Source organism: Melanerpes formicivorus, unplaced genomic scaffold, assembly GCF_026170545.1.
Source record: "Melanerpes formicivorus ecotype bairdi unplaced genomic scaffold, bMelFor1.0.p_v2 SCAF_5, whole genome shotgun sequence".
NCBI lineage: Eukaryota > Metazoa > Chordata > Aves > Piciformes > Picidae > Melanerpes > Melanerpes formicivorus.
In genome coordinates this window covers 30,974,736-30,990,493 of record NW_027142357.1, presented here as the reverse complement: position 1 = coordinate 30,990,493, position 15,758 = coordinate 30,974,736, and the positions used below count along the sequence as shown (strand labels likewise).

The window sequence follows — 15,758 nt, the reverse complement described above, 5'->3', positions numbered from 1 at the left end:
CCAACTGAAAAGAATAAATTCCCTCTTGTCAAACTGCCAAGTTCTTCAGTGAGACATCTTGCTGATGTCAGCACTGCCAAAAGCATGACAAAGCCTCAAGATTCCTAGTTTGCTACACATGCAATCTGGGTATTCAAAAATGTGAGAAAAGGTAGCAAAAATTTCTTCCATCTAGGGAGTGGATTAGAATCTCACTACTGAGACTTAATGTTTGCATCTTTAAAGCTGTTAAATGTTTATGAAAGTGGGAAGGTACTTCTCTGCAAAGCCAGCTGCAGTCAGAAGAGGGAAGCTGTTCTTCTCTGAATATGCAAAATGTGAAACTTCTTAGTTTACCAACCCTCATGTTTGCTCCCAAATTCTCACCTGTCGTTTCTCTCTGCTCCATCCAAAGTAGTGGGAAGAAACTTGTCCTCCTTGCTATGACGTCACTTTCATAACAAGCAGTTGTGGAGAAAGCCCTGGTGCTATCAGCTCTGTTTGCCTCAGCTATTTATAATAAGGGTCTAAACTCTGCAAGGGTTGCCTGCCTATAAGTGTGACAAAAGACATATCTATATGTATGCTGTGTGCTCAAAATACTGCTGACTAATCACAGCCCACAACTGAGTCTTGAATGCATTGAGGGCAAGTACAAATAGAGAAAATTATGCTTTCAGGGGGAATGTGTCTGAACCAGCCCAGAGCAGTGTTTCTCAAACGTCCAGCTAACAAGCTTGTCTGTCCTGAACTTTAGCAAATGAAAGACATTTGTTAAAGTATAAAATTAAATTAATATGGAGATAAAGAAGTGTTTCTCTTATTATTCTTAACAACCATGTGGGTTGAAAAGTCTTGATGCTGATGGCCAAGGTTCTCCTGTGAAAGATGCCAATGAGTATTTCCCAAATTAAATTTGGAGTGTAACACGTGCCAGAAAGCAGGTTGCCTAGGAAAGCTGTGCACTCTCCATCCTTGCAGGTATTCAATTTTAGACTGGATAAGCAGCTGAACAATCTGGTCTGACCTTAGAGATGCTTCTGCTTCAAGCAGAAACTCTAAAAACTTTCAATAGAATAGAATAGAATAGAATAGAATAGAATAGAATAGAATAGAATAGAATAGAATAGAATAGAATAGAATAGAATAGAATAGAATAGAATAGAAGTTAACCAGGTTGGAAAAGACCTTTGAGATCGAGTCCAACCTATCATCCAACACTATCTAATCAACTAAACCATGGCACCAAGCACCCTATCCAGTCTCTTCCATCTTGGTTTTATACTTTCCATTGCAAAGACCTTTCTTCACAAAAAAACTAACGTCTTACCTTCCACCAGAGAATAAAAGACTGAGCTTATCTGACAGGATTCTTTCCAGAAATGATTCAGCTGTGATTTCAGCACTGAGTCTTAGACTGTAAACTACACCTGGGTCTGAGTTTTAAAAACTACTTTTAATAATAAATTTCAGGGGGGAATATTACCCTGAATTCCTTTGAATGTGGCTTCTAAAGTCTTAAATTTGACTGCTCTCTCAGACTTCAAGTGCAAGCTTAACCGAACTGAGCAGGAGTTCTGACAAAAAGAGTTTGAATAGCATATGATTCAGTGCAGGTTTGGGCTATGGGAAGGGAGGCTCTTGAAAGAAACACAACTTTAGTCTAAAGAATTCTTTTCCATTGTGCTCTTAATGAGTACAATAATAATGACTACAATAATTATGAGTACAATGAATAAAATGTCCATTACATTTAGCCTCCAGAGTGAGCTGTTTGAAGTCCACACACCAGATGCACTGACACATAGTCAAGTTAGAGACTTGTTAATTGGTAGGTAGTGCAGCATACCCGTTACTGAGCCACAAGGAATGAGTCTTGTGTTTCACATTGATTCATTGTGTCACTTTGTGTGTGCTAATAGTACTGGGACAGCTGCAGTAGTTGGACACCAAGTTTAAGCAATGTCTTCTTGTAAAGGGTTGACTAATCCCAAAATGTCCATGCTGAGCCCTCCTCTAGTTCTATTCTCTGTCATCTCTCTTAAATATGCAATTTCATTAGCTGAGTGATCTCTCTAGGGAGATTTTGCAACATGTTTCTGCTCCAAAACCAAAATGGCCTGTGAGACTAAGCTAATGATTTACAGCAGATGCTGTGTCAGATTTAAGTGGATTTATGCTGCCAAAGCTATATCAAATCAGCCACTGATGAGCTTACCATAAGATCACACTGATTCAGGCAAACTAGAGCAAAGACAGGAAGGAATAGTCTTTCCTTTCATGCCATTTATTGGATGTATCTGGATAAATTTATGGTTCTGAGCATATTTGCTCTGTGACTGGAATACCTTACTTTGTTACCACTTTTGAAAAAGGAACTTGGTTTTCACACAGGCTAAAACTGGATATTATGACAGAGTCAAAAGAATAACTGAGTGTTCAACAAGGAGAACCTGGACCTAGGGAAGTAGTCTGTTCTTCAACTAGGCCACAAGTTTCCTTCATGACTTCAGGCAAATTGCATCATATTTCCATGCCTAGTGTACAGGGATTTTCTGAGGATCATTAATACTTTGGTTATTAGTGGTATCTTTTACTTTTTAAATACAGAACTAAACCCACCTGAGGGCTGATTTTGATCAACTGTGTTTGCCTTGTATAAATCCTTTAGATTGTTCCTGATGTCTATTAAAACATTAAATAAAACACCACAACGATTAATGAGCTATATAGTAGATATATGCAGAAGAAGAGCAATATCATTACACCCTGAGAGGCCTAAAAATAACTGTTATGGTGTTTTTATTACTCCAAACAGTTGTGCATATACTATGTACTGCAACCTCATGCACTGCTGGGAAGTAGTAAACTGGACACTGCAGGACAGGTATATAAGCACACTGCACACAGGGAAGTAGTATAACATGAAGTCACTAAGTAGTATGTGCTCCTCTGCAATAGGTTACAATTCCGTTCTTGAGCTGGGATGGTGAAGTTACTTTCTGTGAGGCAACTGTTACTTCTATGCCTTTAGCAAAATCTGTGCGAGCAGAATCTTTCCAAGCAAAAGAGTGAAAATGCAGTTTTAGCTTGAGAACAAGATCTGATCATTACTAATAGTCACTGACTAGAATGGTAGGATTATTAATTGCTTGTATGAAGAACTCCATCCTGGTCCAACAGGTGACATACATGCATGCTATGTTAGCACCACTTCTTTGTCCTGAAACTCTTTTGAAAGGAAATGTGGCAGAATAACCAACAGTGCACAGTGGCACTATTGACATTTTTTAGTATGTGCCTGAGAAATCTGGCTCAATGCTTGCCTCTCAGACTGAGTGGATCCAGAGGTGGTCAGAAACTGTTCTCACTCTGAAAAAAAGCAAATGCAGACATTTGTGAAGGAGGGTGAAGTGGAACAATCACAGACACTTCCACAGAGAATCCTGCAGCTCAGAAGGGCTTACATGAATGCTTATGAAACTTTATCTTCTGTTGAGAAGCACTAGATAATATCTTGCAAGTATCCATGTGATTCCCTGTTTACAGTTAGGGCCGAGAATGCAGTGAACTTCCTAAGAATATGTGGGTGGACTCTGTCTTTAACCTTTAGCCTTTAAAATTCCTCTGGATTGCTGGAGAATTTTTGTAACTAGTTTTATACTTAAAGAGCAACTAGACTGGTGGTTAAGGAAGAGATATCTTGTGCTGCTGTTGTTGCTGCTGTTGTAGTTCAGCAGTGTCGTAACCCCCACTGTCTGTTTCCTCACTAATGGTTGGTGGCAAAACACTGCAGCTGCATCAACAGTAAATTTTCACAGCAAGATAACAATGCAAAAGCAGCTTATGTTGCCCTATGCATCAGCGCCAGTACATTGATCCAGATTTATTCCTTGAAGGGACATCTAATTTCAACGTAATTTCTGTTGTAAGAAATCCCACTAGTACTCCCTGCTTAGCTGCTTTTCCTTCACCTTTCTTCTGATGACAGAAATATCATCACAGTATCTCTCACAACACAATTCCTGTATTTTACACTGTTAAATGCTAGGAATGCCCTGGTTAAGAAGAAATTATTCATCATGACTTCTGCACATGAACATGGGGTTCCTAGAGCTCACCCTGATGGAATCTGCTGATAGTCTCACTGGGGAAAGTCCTAAAATTTATTCTGACTTTCAGTGAATAGGTATCAGAGTTCTAATTTAAACAGCTATCAAAACAGATGCCTAACCTGTAGCACATAAGTAATCCGAATAGCTTGTTGACTGGGGCACAGGAGCAGATGGCTTAGAAAAAGGGCTCCTGAGAATGCATTATATATTTGTTTGTTCCATTAGGCTTGTGGCAGAAGGAGATGTTCTTGTGCTGAGGGCATTAGCGTGGGAGTTGTGAGCTCTGGTTTTGTTCCCAGCTCCATTCTCCTGAGTGCCCTTGGGCAAGGTCATTTTACTCCTTCGTGCCTCAATCACCCGAACTGGCAAAGTGGGAACAACAGCATGAAGCGGTGCTTTCGGCCTCCAGTATTTGTGAGCTACTTAGTCCACGGGTCTCAAAAGGGCAGTTTTTAAATAGCTTAGCTTTGTGTCAGAATTGTCAGGAGAAGCAATATGGTGTGAGGGATCTCACTTCAAGGAGGCTAGCAGCAGTCTGCAGTGTGTATTACAGGGGAGATGTAAATTTCAAACTCTGGTCCCCTGAGCTAACAAACACTCCATTCAGTCCTCGCCTCTGCTGGGGAGGATGGTCAGTTAGGAGAAAATTTCTGTTTGAGTCGGCTTCTTTTGTGTTACTCTGTAGGGGAATGCACGCAGTCTTTTCTAGCTTAATTTTATCCTAAACCTATGATACCCAAAGGGTGTTAATGGTCATTACAGGGTGCTAAGGGGTAATAATATCTTTACTTCTAGCACTCCTCTCCCATGGCGGGGGAAATTCATAAAACTGCAGGGCATAGTTTTCTGAGCAAAGCAGAGAGGGCTGCCATGACCCCAAGTCCTGTCAGCAATAATGCCAAGTTCAGTTATGACCTTTTATGGTTTTGCTTTTCTCCTGCTGATGAATTTCAAATGAAGCCTTTGCCAGTGCTGTCGGCATGGACAGTGTTCAACTGGCTTTTGCAGTACACTAAATACCTTCTCTGGCTAAGCATCTTGTGGAATGGAATTAAATTGTTTCTTTCTGTCTGTTCTTTATCTGGCAGGCAAATATCACAATAGCTAATAACAGTATTATACAATAATATGATAAGTGGAATTAGAAAGAAACCAAACCAATTTTGAGAACAGATAGAGAAAACTACTTCAGATACATTGCTTCAGTACTGTCTCCCTTAAACAAAAAACTTTTTTTTTCAGAGGCTGTGGTTATACTGTTCTCAGTTTTCAGAGGCTTTCTACTGGAACAGCATTGCTGCTCAAGAGCACACCAGAGCCCTTCAAGCTCCTAATGTGCAACAAGCCCTATCGCCTTGCTTTGGCTCAACCTGACCCTCACATCATTTTCCATTTCCCTGCACTTAGAGTTAGATAAGGAGTTTGCTGCCTTTTTTGGTCTCCTGGAATGGTGCTTGTGTTCTGTGGACTCTCTAAACTGATCCATGTGGAGAAGGCAGTGAGACCTGGATAGTGCAGTTTCATGTTACGTGGGTGTTCTGTATGAGCTATGGGTTCGCCACCTATGCAGAAAGAGAGAGTCTCTCTCCTTATCAGGAGGAATTTTGGGTTACATGCCACAGAAGAAAAGGCAAGTACTTCAAGTCAGATTTGTCTCATAAACAGCAATGATTTAAAGGCTGAACATGCTTATGCTTCATGCTTCTCAGAGTGTACAAATACAAATTAATTAAAGGTTACTCCAGGCTGTATATCAGAACCTGTTTACGGAAGCATTTCTGAGGATGTGAGTGCAGCTGAATTCAATTTGGAGTAAATAAGAAGTGTGGTTTCAGTCCTGGTATGGTCTTAAATGTGGCTTACACATTTCACACGAGACCAGCTTGTGACCTTACCATCTGCCTTAAGGAACGCATGCCACAAAAAATAAACTGTAGTCTGCCCTCCTTGCTCTAAGGTAGGGTCTAAGGTAGGGGTCTCCTTTTGTTGGGAAGCAGGTTTTCTTTAACCTATGCCTAGTTTACTGGAGCACTTAAGAGAGGAAAGTCGCAGAGCCCTTCTTCACATCACCTCCACTCCTCTCTTACTCTTCTACGGTGCATAACAGGAGTTGCTGCTACTGTTTCCTCTGTGCCACTGATGTCAGTGACTTTATGCAGTCTCTGTGCTGCAGTGCAGTCCCTGAGGCAGGCTTGAGGCCAAATTAGCTCCTTGCCCATTTCCTTTGCCTGCCACTAGGGTTTGGGAGCCAATTTAGGGGAGCCCTAATGATATTCCTAAATAGATTACTTAGGGAGTTCTGTGCTTGGGTCCCCCTTAACATTTAACTGTCCAGCTTCCAACTACCTTGTTACCCTCTGCAGTCATACTATTAGGCAAATGAGGTGATCATGTGTCCCAACAACAGACGTGTATGGACTAACTACAACAAGGGAGGTGGAGTTTGCAGGATTCTGACCAAGTTCATCAGGACTACTTGGATAAAGCCAATCCAACTGTGATCATAAAGCATAGCTAAGTCTTGATTTTGATGGTACATGTATGCCGTAAGTTAGCCAACACTGGAGTACCGCTACTTTCATATAGCTAAAATGTCTTATGGCAGAGAACACATATATGTTTTATTCTCTTGCATATAATAGTGAAGCTGATGTTAGAACTTGATATTTTTTTTCTTCCTCTATGGAAATGTTCACAAGCAGCAGTGTGGCTTTGGATGCACTCCCTTCCCTCTAGTTCAGATGCTGACTTGTGGCTATGGTGAAGAACAAAACTATGTTCCAGTGAAGCCTATGTAAAGTCCCCACAATATAAACTTCAGTAGGAAGTATGCTTGCATGTGTAAAAGAGTGCAGCTCAAAGACATTAATGGTATACTAAACACAAAAAGAGAAGGACAAAATAGAGAATTGTGCTTGACTCCTACACTCATCCTTAACCCACTGGATATTTTTATTAGAAGCAGTTAATTGAGATGATCAAGATTTCATATTCCAGAAGGGAATGTATTTTGGCAAAGTATCCTAGCTTTCAATACAGACAGATGAAGAAAGGGTGACCTTTAAAATCCCTGTAGAATAAAGTATTGAGAAACAAAACAGACACATGGAGAGACCATCTGCAAATTCTCTGAATGTGCAGAGCTGTAGAACACCATCCAGTCGAATATGAAATACTTTTTAAGCATGGTAAAATGGTACACATACATCTGTCATATTAAGAAAAAGATTAGGCTTTCATTCTTGTTTAGGATATACCACAGCAGCTACTACCCCAGTATTTATACATTGAGCAGATCTGCAAGCAGAGCAGCACATAGTAGACTTCAAACAAAAACGTGCATCTTTGTGTCTCCAGAGACTCCAGACAGGGTTGCAGGTTTTCATCCTTGCCTACTGGGGAAAATTTATTAGGAAAGCAGAAATCTTCCGAGGGCTGGCAGATGCTAGACTAATGCCATGTAGCATTTTCTTTACCACTGATGTCCCACTGGCCATGAATGTTTTCTCTCCATTGCTAACATACCTAAGCCTTGCTTTTGTAAATTATGCTGGCCAGATGGATTGCTGTTATCTAGGTGAGTCATGAAAAGAGAGGTCACTAAGGTAACTGTGGCCTAGGCAACTGATTAATCATGGCCAGAGTTTCATTTGGAGACAGAAGTGTGCTGAAAGTCAGCAAAGGGAGACCACGTCTTCATGTGCTGCACAGGAAGCAGGCTGCTGTGCTCTGCAGAGACTGAAGGGCATGAATTCTTTCTTCCTTTAGCACAAAATTCAGTACAGGGCAATAGAGCAAAGTAAGACTTTATTTTTCTTTCAAAACCCAACAAACGCATACCATCCAGATTTAGCTGTCTGCATAGCAGATGTCAGGGAATAGGCACTACTTTGAAAGACTTGAACAGATGCCTCTGTAAGGTGATAGACTACTGCCTTAGCTTTTCCTTCAAAGTATTTTCCTCCTGCTATCAGCAACTGCTCTGTTCTGTTTGGATTTAAGATAAGTCAGCTGTTACTTGCACAGGTTCTCCTATCTGCATCTTGAGATGATGTAATGATTATTATATAGGAGAAAAACAAGACACAGAGCCGAATGTTCTTCTGTACAGATTTTGAAGAGGACAGAGGCAACATCATTCCTTACAAGGTCTGAATGGATTATAAATAGATGAAGATGGCTGTTGCTGCTGTTTGACTAAAATCACACGATGCATGTGTGCCGTTCAACCATCTCTCTGCTGGTTGCTGTAATGTTGTGAATGGTTTGAGCATTGAATTCTCACTTCTTTCATCTCCAAGGAGGCTGAGGCAGGACTAGTATAGGGAAGAGGGGTGCTGTTTAGGTAGCAGATCAATATTCAGTTCTCATCTTTGCTACTATCTCCCTAACCTTGGACAAACCATTTAACTTCTCTGTGATCGGTTGATGATATCTACACTACAAATTCATGCTTGTTAGTAGTCCCTTTTATTCTGCCAGAAAATGCAGTGAGCAAAATATGACAACTAAGCAGGGTCAGCTAAGCTATTCCTGAGTTTAAGGACATCTGGTCTCTGATATTTGTGTTTGACAAGATATGTACTGTATGATGATGACTCCTAGTGGAGCGGTGTTTCAAGTGTTGCCAAAATAAAGATAATCTTTGTTCCAGTAGTCTTTTTTCATCTGCCTGGGCATTCCCATGCTGAATGCAGTAGCATGCCATTGGTGTCCACCTCCTTTATTCCTTCCCAGTCTTTTCCCTCATGCTTAACAAGTTCTATTTATATATCTTCTAATATGTTTAAGTTGTGGAAGGAGATGGATTTTTCCATCACAACTGAACTCAATTTAAAAAGAATTATGAATGTTTTTTCAGGGAAATCACTGGTCAGTGCTACTTACAGTCTTCCAAGTAATGAACTGTCATTTAACTGTCTTCATCAAATGATCCTACCCCATTTTCCTTCTCTGTGAGTAAAACTGCAGCACTTGGAGGAAAGTTCCCTCTATCCAAGAGCTAAAGGCATGTTTGTGACAAACCATGGCCATTTCTTTCTGTTCAGAGATATTCCTAGGCAATTTGAGTATAAAAGGATCACTGGTATTGTCTGCTCTAGAAAGGCTTTGATCAAAGTCCACAGCAGTGTTCCCAGCATTTGGATGTTTTTATTGTTGACAGAGTGGCTGTGTTTTTTGACTGGTTTGCCAGCTCTGCCTTGCTTAAGGGGGAAAATGATAACATCCATTAGCAGTTTTAACCATCAAAAAAGTACAGGATTTTAGCAATTCATGTCCAGTGTAAATACTGCTTGCAGCATCTCATGCTTTCTGTCTTTTTCTTTTCCTCTACTGTAATTTTATCCCAGTTCTTCCAGATCAACATCATCATTATTTTGTAGGTTTTGCTAAATTCCTTCTGAGAGGATTATTCCCAAGGAATATATTTGTTCCCTTTAAAGTCTTTCAAAGTGCTTAACCTCCATAATTATTCTCCTAATCAGGATTTTTTTTTAAAAAGTCAACACTTTTCTGTAATAATTAACCTTCATTTTGAAAAAGTCATATCACTGCAAGGTTTTTGTATTGTACCAGATGTTTGCATAGTTGGCTGCTCATTTGCCCACCAGACTCTGGTGATACTGAACTCCTTCAGACTGAAGGAGTTGGGGCTGTTCAGTCTGGAGAAGAGAAGGCTCCGAGGTGACCTAATTGTGGCCTTCCAGTATCTGAAGGGGGCCTACAAGAAGGCTGGGGAGGGACTTGTCAGGGTATCAGGTAGTGATAGGACTAGGGGGAATGGAATGAAGCTGGAGGTGGGGAGATTCAGGCTGGATGTGAGGAAGAAGTTCTTCCCCATGAGAGTGGTGAAGCCCTGGAATGGGTTGTCCAGGGAGTTGGTTGGGGCGCCGTCCCTGGAGGTATTCAGTATTCAGTATCACTAAGGTTGGAAGAGACCTCAAAGGTGTTTAAGAGCAGGCTGGATGAGGCTCTGGCCAGCCTGATCTAGTGTGGGGTGTCCCTGCCCATGGCAGGGGGGTTGGAACTAGATGATCCTTGTGGTCCCTTCCAACCCTGACTGATACTATGATACTATGATAAACAAGGACTGCAGAAACAAGGTTCTTACTGAGGAAAAAAAAACCCAGAGGTTTCTATCTTCCATCTCCCTAACAATTTCTAAAATGCACAAGGCTTAAAAAAATCCCAATTTTTAATGTATGTATTCTAAGTTGCATTCTTTTTTATCAAAAAGTGCATTAGACTTCCAAAACCTGCACATAGGGGAAGTTGTTCTCTAAATTATTAGCAGAAAAAGTTGTCATCCTTCAAGATCTGTGCTCCTGTGCCAACAAACTGTGGTTTAGTATTTCTACTACCTAGATACAGTTGGAAGAGTGGCACATTTTGAGACTCTGAAAGCTTAGTAGTCACTCTGAAGTATGGAAACAGATGAAGGGATCTGGAGAATGAGCATCATAACTGTAGAGACTGTTACAGGGGTAAAGCTCTAAGGAAGTTCATCAAGGAGTGGTTTGCACTGTCATGAGAGATTTTATTTCAGTACTTGCAGGCAACTGGTTTTAGTCTTCACAGTTTCTATAACAATAGTTGTGAAGGTCATAAGGCTTCAGCATGGTTTAGCAAGATGCCCAGGGAACTGAATAACCTATGCTGAGACTTGATGGGGTGATTGGTGCCATGGGTTAGCTGTTTGGGTGGGTTGGATTGGTTGATGGGTTGGACACGATGATCTTGAAGGTCTCTTCCAACCTGGTTTGGTTCATTCTAATTCTATGTGGGATTGTCATCTGTGTTAGCTAATTCAGATATGTGTGACTATGCTGCAGTTGTTCATTCTCCCTGTGGTACAAACCTGTGAAGCAGAGTAATGCCATGAAAAGAAAAAGGCTGTTATCTAGGGCCAGGAATATCCCAATGAAAGCCCTACCTCTTGCCCTCATGATTGCCTCTTACATGCTTTGCACGTGTTTTTGCAGACAAACCAGACCCACCTGCTGGAACACCTTGTGCATCAGACATACGGAGTTCCTCCCTCACTCTCTCATGGTACGGCTCCTCTTACGATGGTGGAAGTGCAGTGCAGTCCTACACTGTAGAGATCTGGAACTCGGTGGATAACAAATGGACAGATCTTACCACCTGCCGCAGCACCTCTTTCAATGTGCAGGACCTGCAGGCTGACCGGGAGTACAAATTCCGTGTGCGAGCTGCTAACGTGTATGGCATCAGCGAGCCCAGTCAAGAATCCGATCTGGTAAAAGTTGGAGAGAAACAAGAAGGTTAGTTTTTCAGAGGAAAAATAAAAATAAAATAAAATAAAATACATTAAACAGTATCTTAACAGTTCCCCAGTGCAGTCAGGCACCAGTGCAATCCTTCCCATGTGCCACTGTGCAATGAACACTTACGCTGGCTGTAAGCGTGCTAAAGTCCCTCTGCAGCCTTCATGTGGGTGCCTGAGCATATGTTTTGTATGCATGCAGTGTGGAAACTTGGCTGCAGGGATTCCAAAATGCTGTCTTTTGAGGGCAACCAATAATTCAACTTCTGGCTTGCTGCATGCATGCTGGCTGACAGACTTCTGTAGCTCAGTGCAGAGGCAATGTGTGATGAAAACATTCATATGTAAATGACACCTTCAGACAGTACCTGGGTGCAAAATTATGTTTGGTGACTTACTTGAAACATACTGATGGATTCATTATAGTATATAGTGGAGACACCTTGGGAAAACAAGCCATAAAAACTATCCCAAATTTGTTTTGGGGAAGGAAAAAAAAGTGCTTGCTGAGCACTGAGTATGCAACAGAAACTGAATTAGCCTCTCATACCTAGATGTAGTTCTCACACTTCAAACAATAGCATGGTAGAGCACCCCAGTCCTGTTGCCCCTCATACACTAATCATGGGAATTCAAGGCTATTACACTGAGCAGATTGGTTGTCAGTGTTTTGTGTGCTAAAAATATTTTTTAGGGTTTTTTGTCTTGTTTACAGTTGCACATATGGGGAAAAAAGAAGTATTTTTCAGTGTTTGTTATTTGCTTAAGATCTTATTCTTTGTTTCTCAAAGGACTGGTGGGAAGAACTGGAACATTTTCGAAATTATTCAGAAACTGGTACCATAATTCTAAACACACACAAAAATCAGCAGTGTTTTTCAAACACAGATACTGAATGCAGATTTTGTGCACACCCACATCTATGTACTCTGCAAGGAGTACTGTAGTAGTCATACTTCACTGAAAAGCCCAGGCCAGGAATAATGTATTTTGTTATTTTTCCTATCTTTGAGGAGTGGATGATTGGTTGCATCTCTCCCTTCTTACTTATGTTTAAAGTATCTCACACAATCCTTGTGATGCTATCCTTCATTGCTACAGCAAGACAAAAAATTATAGGAAATTGTAACCATGTAAGCCTCTCAACAGCCATTTCCAAAGAAAAGTAAATCCTGTTTCTCCTCAGGTGCTAAACTGGATGCACTCTGAGAAATTACTTTCCTCTATTTTAAAGATTTACAACCTGATCTAAATCAAGATGCATCTTCCCTTCAAAGCAGGGAAAATAACATTAAGAGCAGCAATGAAATTGAAAGCAAGCTAGATGGTATTGGCTCTTCTCTTCATAATAATATTGCTTGTGTTTGAATGCCCTCTTTCTTTAGTTGCAGGACAAACACCTTCTAGAGTTGGGGACCTGACTTTTCCCTCAATTTGTGTTTCCCTGAGCGAGCACTATTTGTACTGGACCAAGGCAAACAAGCTATTTTTAAGACTGAGAGTTTTCTTACACAGATTTAATACAAAAGGAATAGAAAGTGTATGAATCATTGTGATACATATGAAAACCAACTGGGGGGGGGGGGGGGGGGGAAGTTGTTTTGAGAGAAAAAAAAAATATGTGGGTGGGTTGTCTTGGTGCTCTCAGTGCCAGAGCTTATTGAATTCGACTCTTGATGCTGCAGCGAGCGTGGAGAAAGGGCAAGTCATATAAAGTATTCTTCTTCAAGTATGTAAATATAAATGGTGCTTTAATTAGAGGCAGTGGAAAATGCATGTGTTCAGCACCTCTCAAAGTCAGGACTTTAAGCTGCCATCTATGTAAACACTTAGCTGAGTAACTAGGGATTTTCCACTGCTGACAGAAAAACTCATTACTGATTTTTATACTGAGGTGGCCAGTGCATCATGGCAGTCTCAGTATAATCTTAGAGAAGACAGGCATGGCTAAATTTTCACTGTTCATTTAAAGGGAAGGGCTACTAAAATCAGGTTGTCAATCACAACAGATTAAAGTAGGCATTGCCATGTTTGAGAAAAATTTGGTACCGCTGACTCACTTCTAAGAAAGATTTTAGCACAACTACTCAGCACTTACCAAGCTCAGATATATTCCATTTATTGAATTTAGGGTCCACTGGTGAGCCAAATGTTTCTAGTTCATAACTTCAATACAGTGTCACCGCAGAAATGAGAACTGACTTCTTTGTCTAATCAGTATTTGGCAGACATTAACTACTTGGCAGTGTGGTTGGGATCAGCTCCCTTATGCAGCCCTTAAAAGGGGAGGAAAATGTGATGTGCTCTGCAAGTGTGGTTTCTAGCTGAGGAAGATCTGAGGACAGCTACCCATGAGTAGGGAGGGCTCTCTTCCCTTCCTGCTCTTATGGTAAATTGCTGCAAACCAGCTAGCCTGTGCTGAGACACGCATGGACTGCAAACCCAGAAGAGAGAGAAGGGCTTTAGTGACAGAATGTACTTACTTGATTGGCTTTGCTGCCAGAATACAGATCCAGCATTATGTGTTGGATGTGAAAAGGTGATGCCTCTTCATCAGACCCTTTTTATTCTTGTTTTCTTCGTATGTGCTACATCTAACTCTGCACTCTAAAGCACCTAACGGCATCCAGAGTACTGCATTAAGGTTTCATAACATAAAACTATTGACACAGTGGGGATAAATCACTTGGTTAGCCTTGCACTGTGCAACAGCAAAGTGCAACTTCAGCAGCTAAAGGGAGAATTGTACAGGGCACTGTGCAACTGCCTATGCAGTTTCTCAAATTAATAGTCATAGCCACAGGTCTTAGGATCAAGCCCAAGCAGTGCAGGGAATATATAACAACGTTCTGCCTGCAGCCACTTTCCCCTCTGTGGGTCCGTTTGTACTTCAGTGATTCCAAAATTCAGCCATACTCAATAAGGTGCATGCTGTCCAAGTTTTCCAGTCATCTTGAGTCTGAAAGAAATGTCTGGATGCTTTGCAGGATATGTTTTTCATGTACAAATGTGCTTTGTAACTAAAAAAAAAAAAAAAAGCCTAGAAAAGGATTTGCCATTGCACCAGAGTGTTGCTATTGATTTAAATATATATATATATATATATATATATAATTATTATTTCATTAAGGCATTCCTAAAGCTGTTTATTAGATAACTTTGATTTAGTATGCTGATGCTTCTAGTAGGCAGGTAGAATAGACAAGTACTGGAAAACACATGGACTAAGAAATGGTAACCAGATCGTGATTGTGGAGTCAATACACACACAGAAGCAGTGAAGAGGTTTTAATTATGAAGTTAATGCACCAGCTGCCTGACTGCTTTTGCCAGTTGCCCGTGTTAGTGTGATTAATTTGACTACTTTATTGTATGTTACTAATGAGTTATTCACATCATTTTATTTTCATCATAGAACCTAAAGAAGACGAAGCAGAGCTATCGGATGATGGTAAGAAGTTCATATGTTAATCAGGGCAAGTGCAAATATGTGGGTTTAATTCACATTTTTTGGAGGTTTTAATCATGATCCTTAACACTTACTTGTAGAAGGGAAAGAAACAGAGGTCGAGTATCGGACGGTGACTATCAACACTGAACAAAAAGTTTCCGATATCTATAATATTGAAGAAAGACTGGGATCGTAAGTACTGCGCTGTGCTTTTGAAGACAGATTTCTCAAGGCTGCAATTCAATTAGAAAGATCATGTGCATTCATTCCTTGACGGTGTCTTGCACTTTCGACTTTCCAGCTGGGCTCCTCTGTTGAAGTAAAAATAGATTTTGTAACATATGTTGGCCTCCAATCCATACAAGTCTTTTATTCCTATTAATTGACAATTTTAAATAGGCACTACATGCATTTCTGGCAAGGAAAATAGAGCCCACAAATGAATAAAGCTAGGGGATTTATTTGCTGTGCAGTGTTCTGAAAGCTAGCTGAAAAAAAGGTACACATTGTGTACTTGCATTTCCATTATATCCATTAGCGGTAATAAGATTATCCTGCCCACAGGCTAGAATCTCTGTTGACAGCGGTCATAATCCCAAGAGCATTATAGTATTGCCCACTGAAGGTCAGTGATTAGCCTGGCTGTGTTTCTCAGTGCTCAAACTCGTGGTTATGTGAATTGCATGCCACGATAATCTCTCAGTGATTTGTGCTGCTGGTGGTGCTGAAGGCCAAGGGACCCTGTATGCTGCCATTAGCAAGCTTTGCTATATGTGTCGTGGAGGTAGAATTGCACACACACAGCAACGTGAAATAATAGCATTGAAGCCTCCTCCTAGAATTCAGAGTCTGATTTCACCTACATCCTATACCTGAGATGTCTCCTACCTGCTGCCCCTTCAGAGGTGTGAAGTCACATGAATTA

General features: G+C 40.8%; 1 protein-coding gene and 1 long non-coding RNA gene across 6 annotated transcripts in view; one reads left to right on the top strand and one right to left on the bottom strand.

The window, feature by feature from the left end:
* Positions 1–15,758, bottom strand: part of LOC137441462 (uncharacterized) — a 60,764-nt gene that overhangs the window by 17,042 nt on the left and 27,964 nt on the right. For all 3 annotated transcript variants that reach the window (XR_010987415.1, XR_010987416.1, XR_010987414.1), the window contains 2 exons: positions 14,926–15,144; positions 11,093–11,352 (listed from right to left, as the gene is read on the bottom strand). This is a non-coding gene — a long non-coding RNA (uncharacterized lncRNA). The remainder of the gene's footprint in view (positions 1–11,092; positions 11,353–14,925; positions 15,145–15,758) is intronic.
* MYLK (myosin light chain kinase) overlaps positions 1–15,758 on the top strand; it is a 216,398-nt gene that overhangs the window by 177,384 nt on the left and 23,256 nt on the right. For all 3 annotated transcript variants that reach the window (XM_068139007.1, XM_068139008.1, XM_068139009.1), the window contains 3 exons: positions 11,078–11,380; positions 14,798–14,833; positions 14,932–15,025. In XM_068139007.1, the coding sequence (XP_067995108.1) occupies positions 11,078–11,380; positions 14,798–14,833; positions 14,932–15,025 (433 nt within the window). The remainder of the gene's footprint in view (positions 1–11,077; positions 11,381–14,797; positions 14,834–14,931; positions 15,026–15,758) is intronic.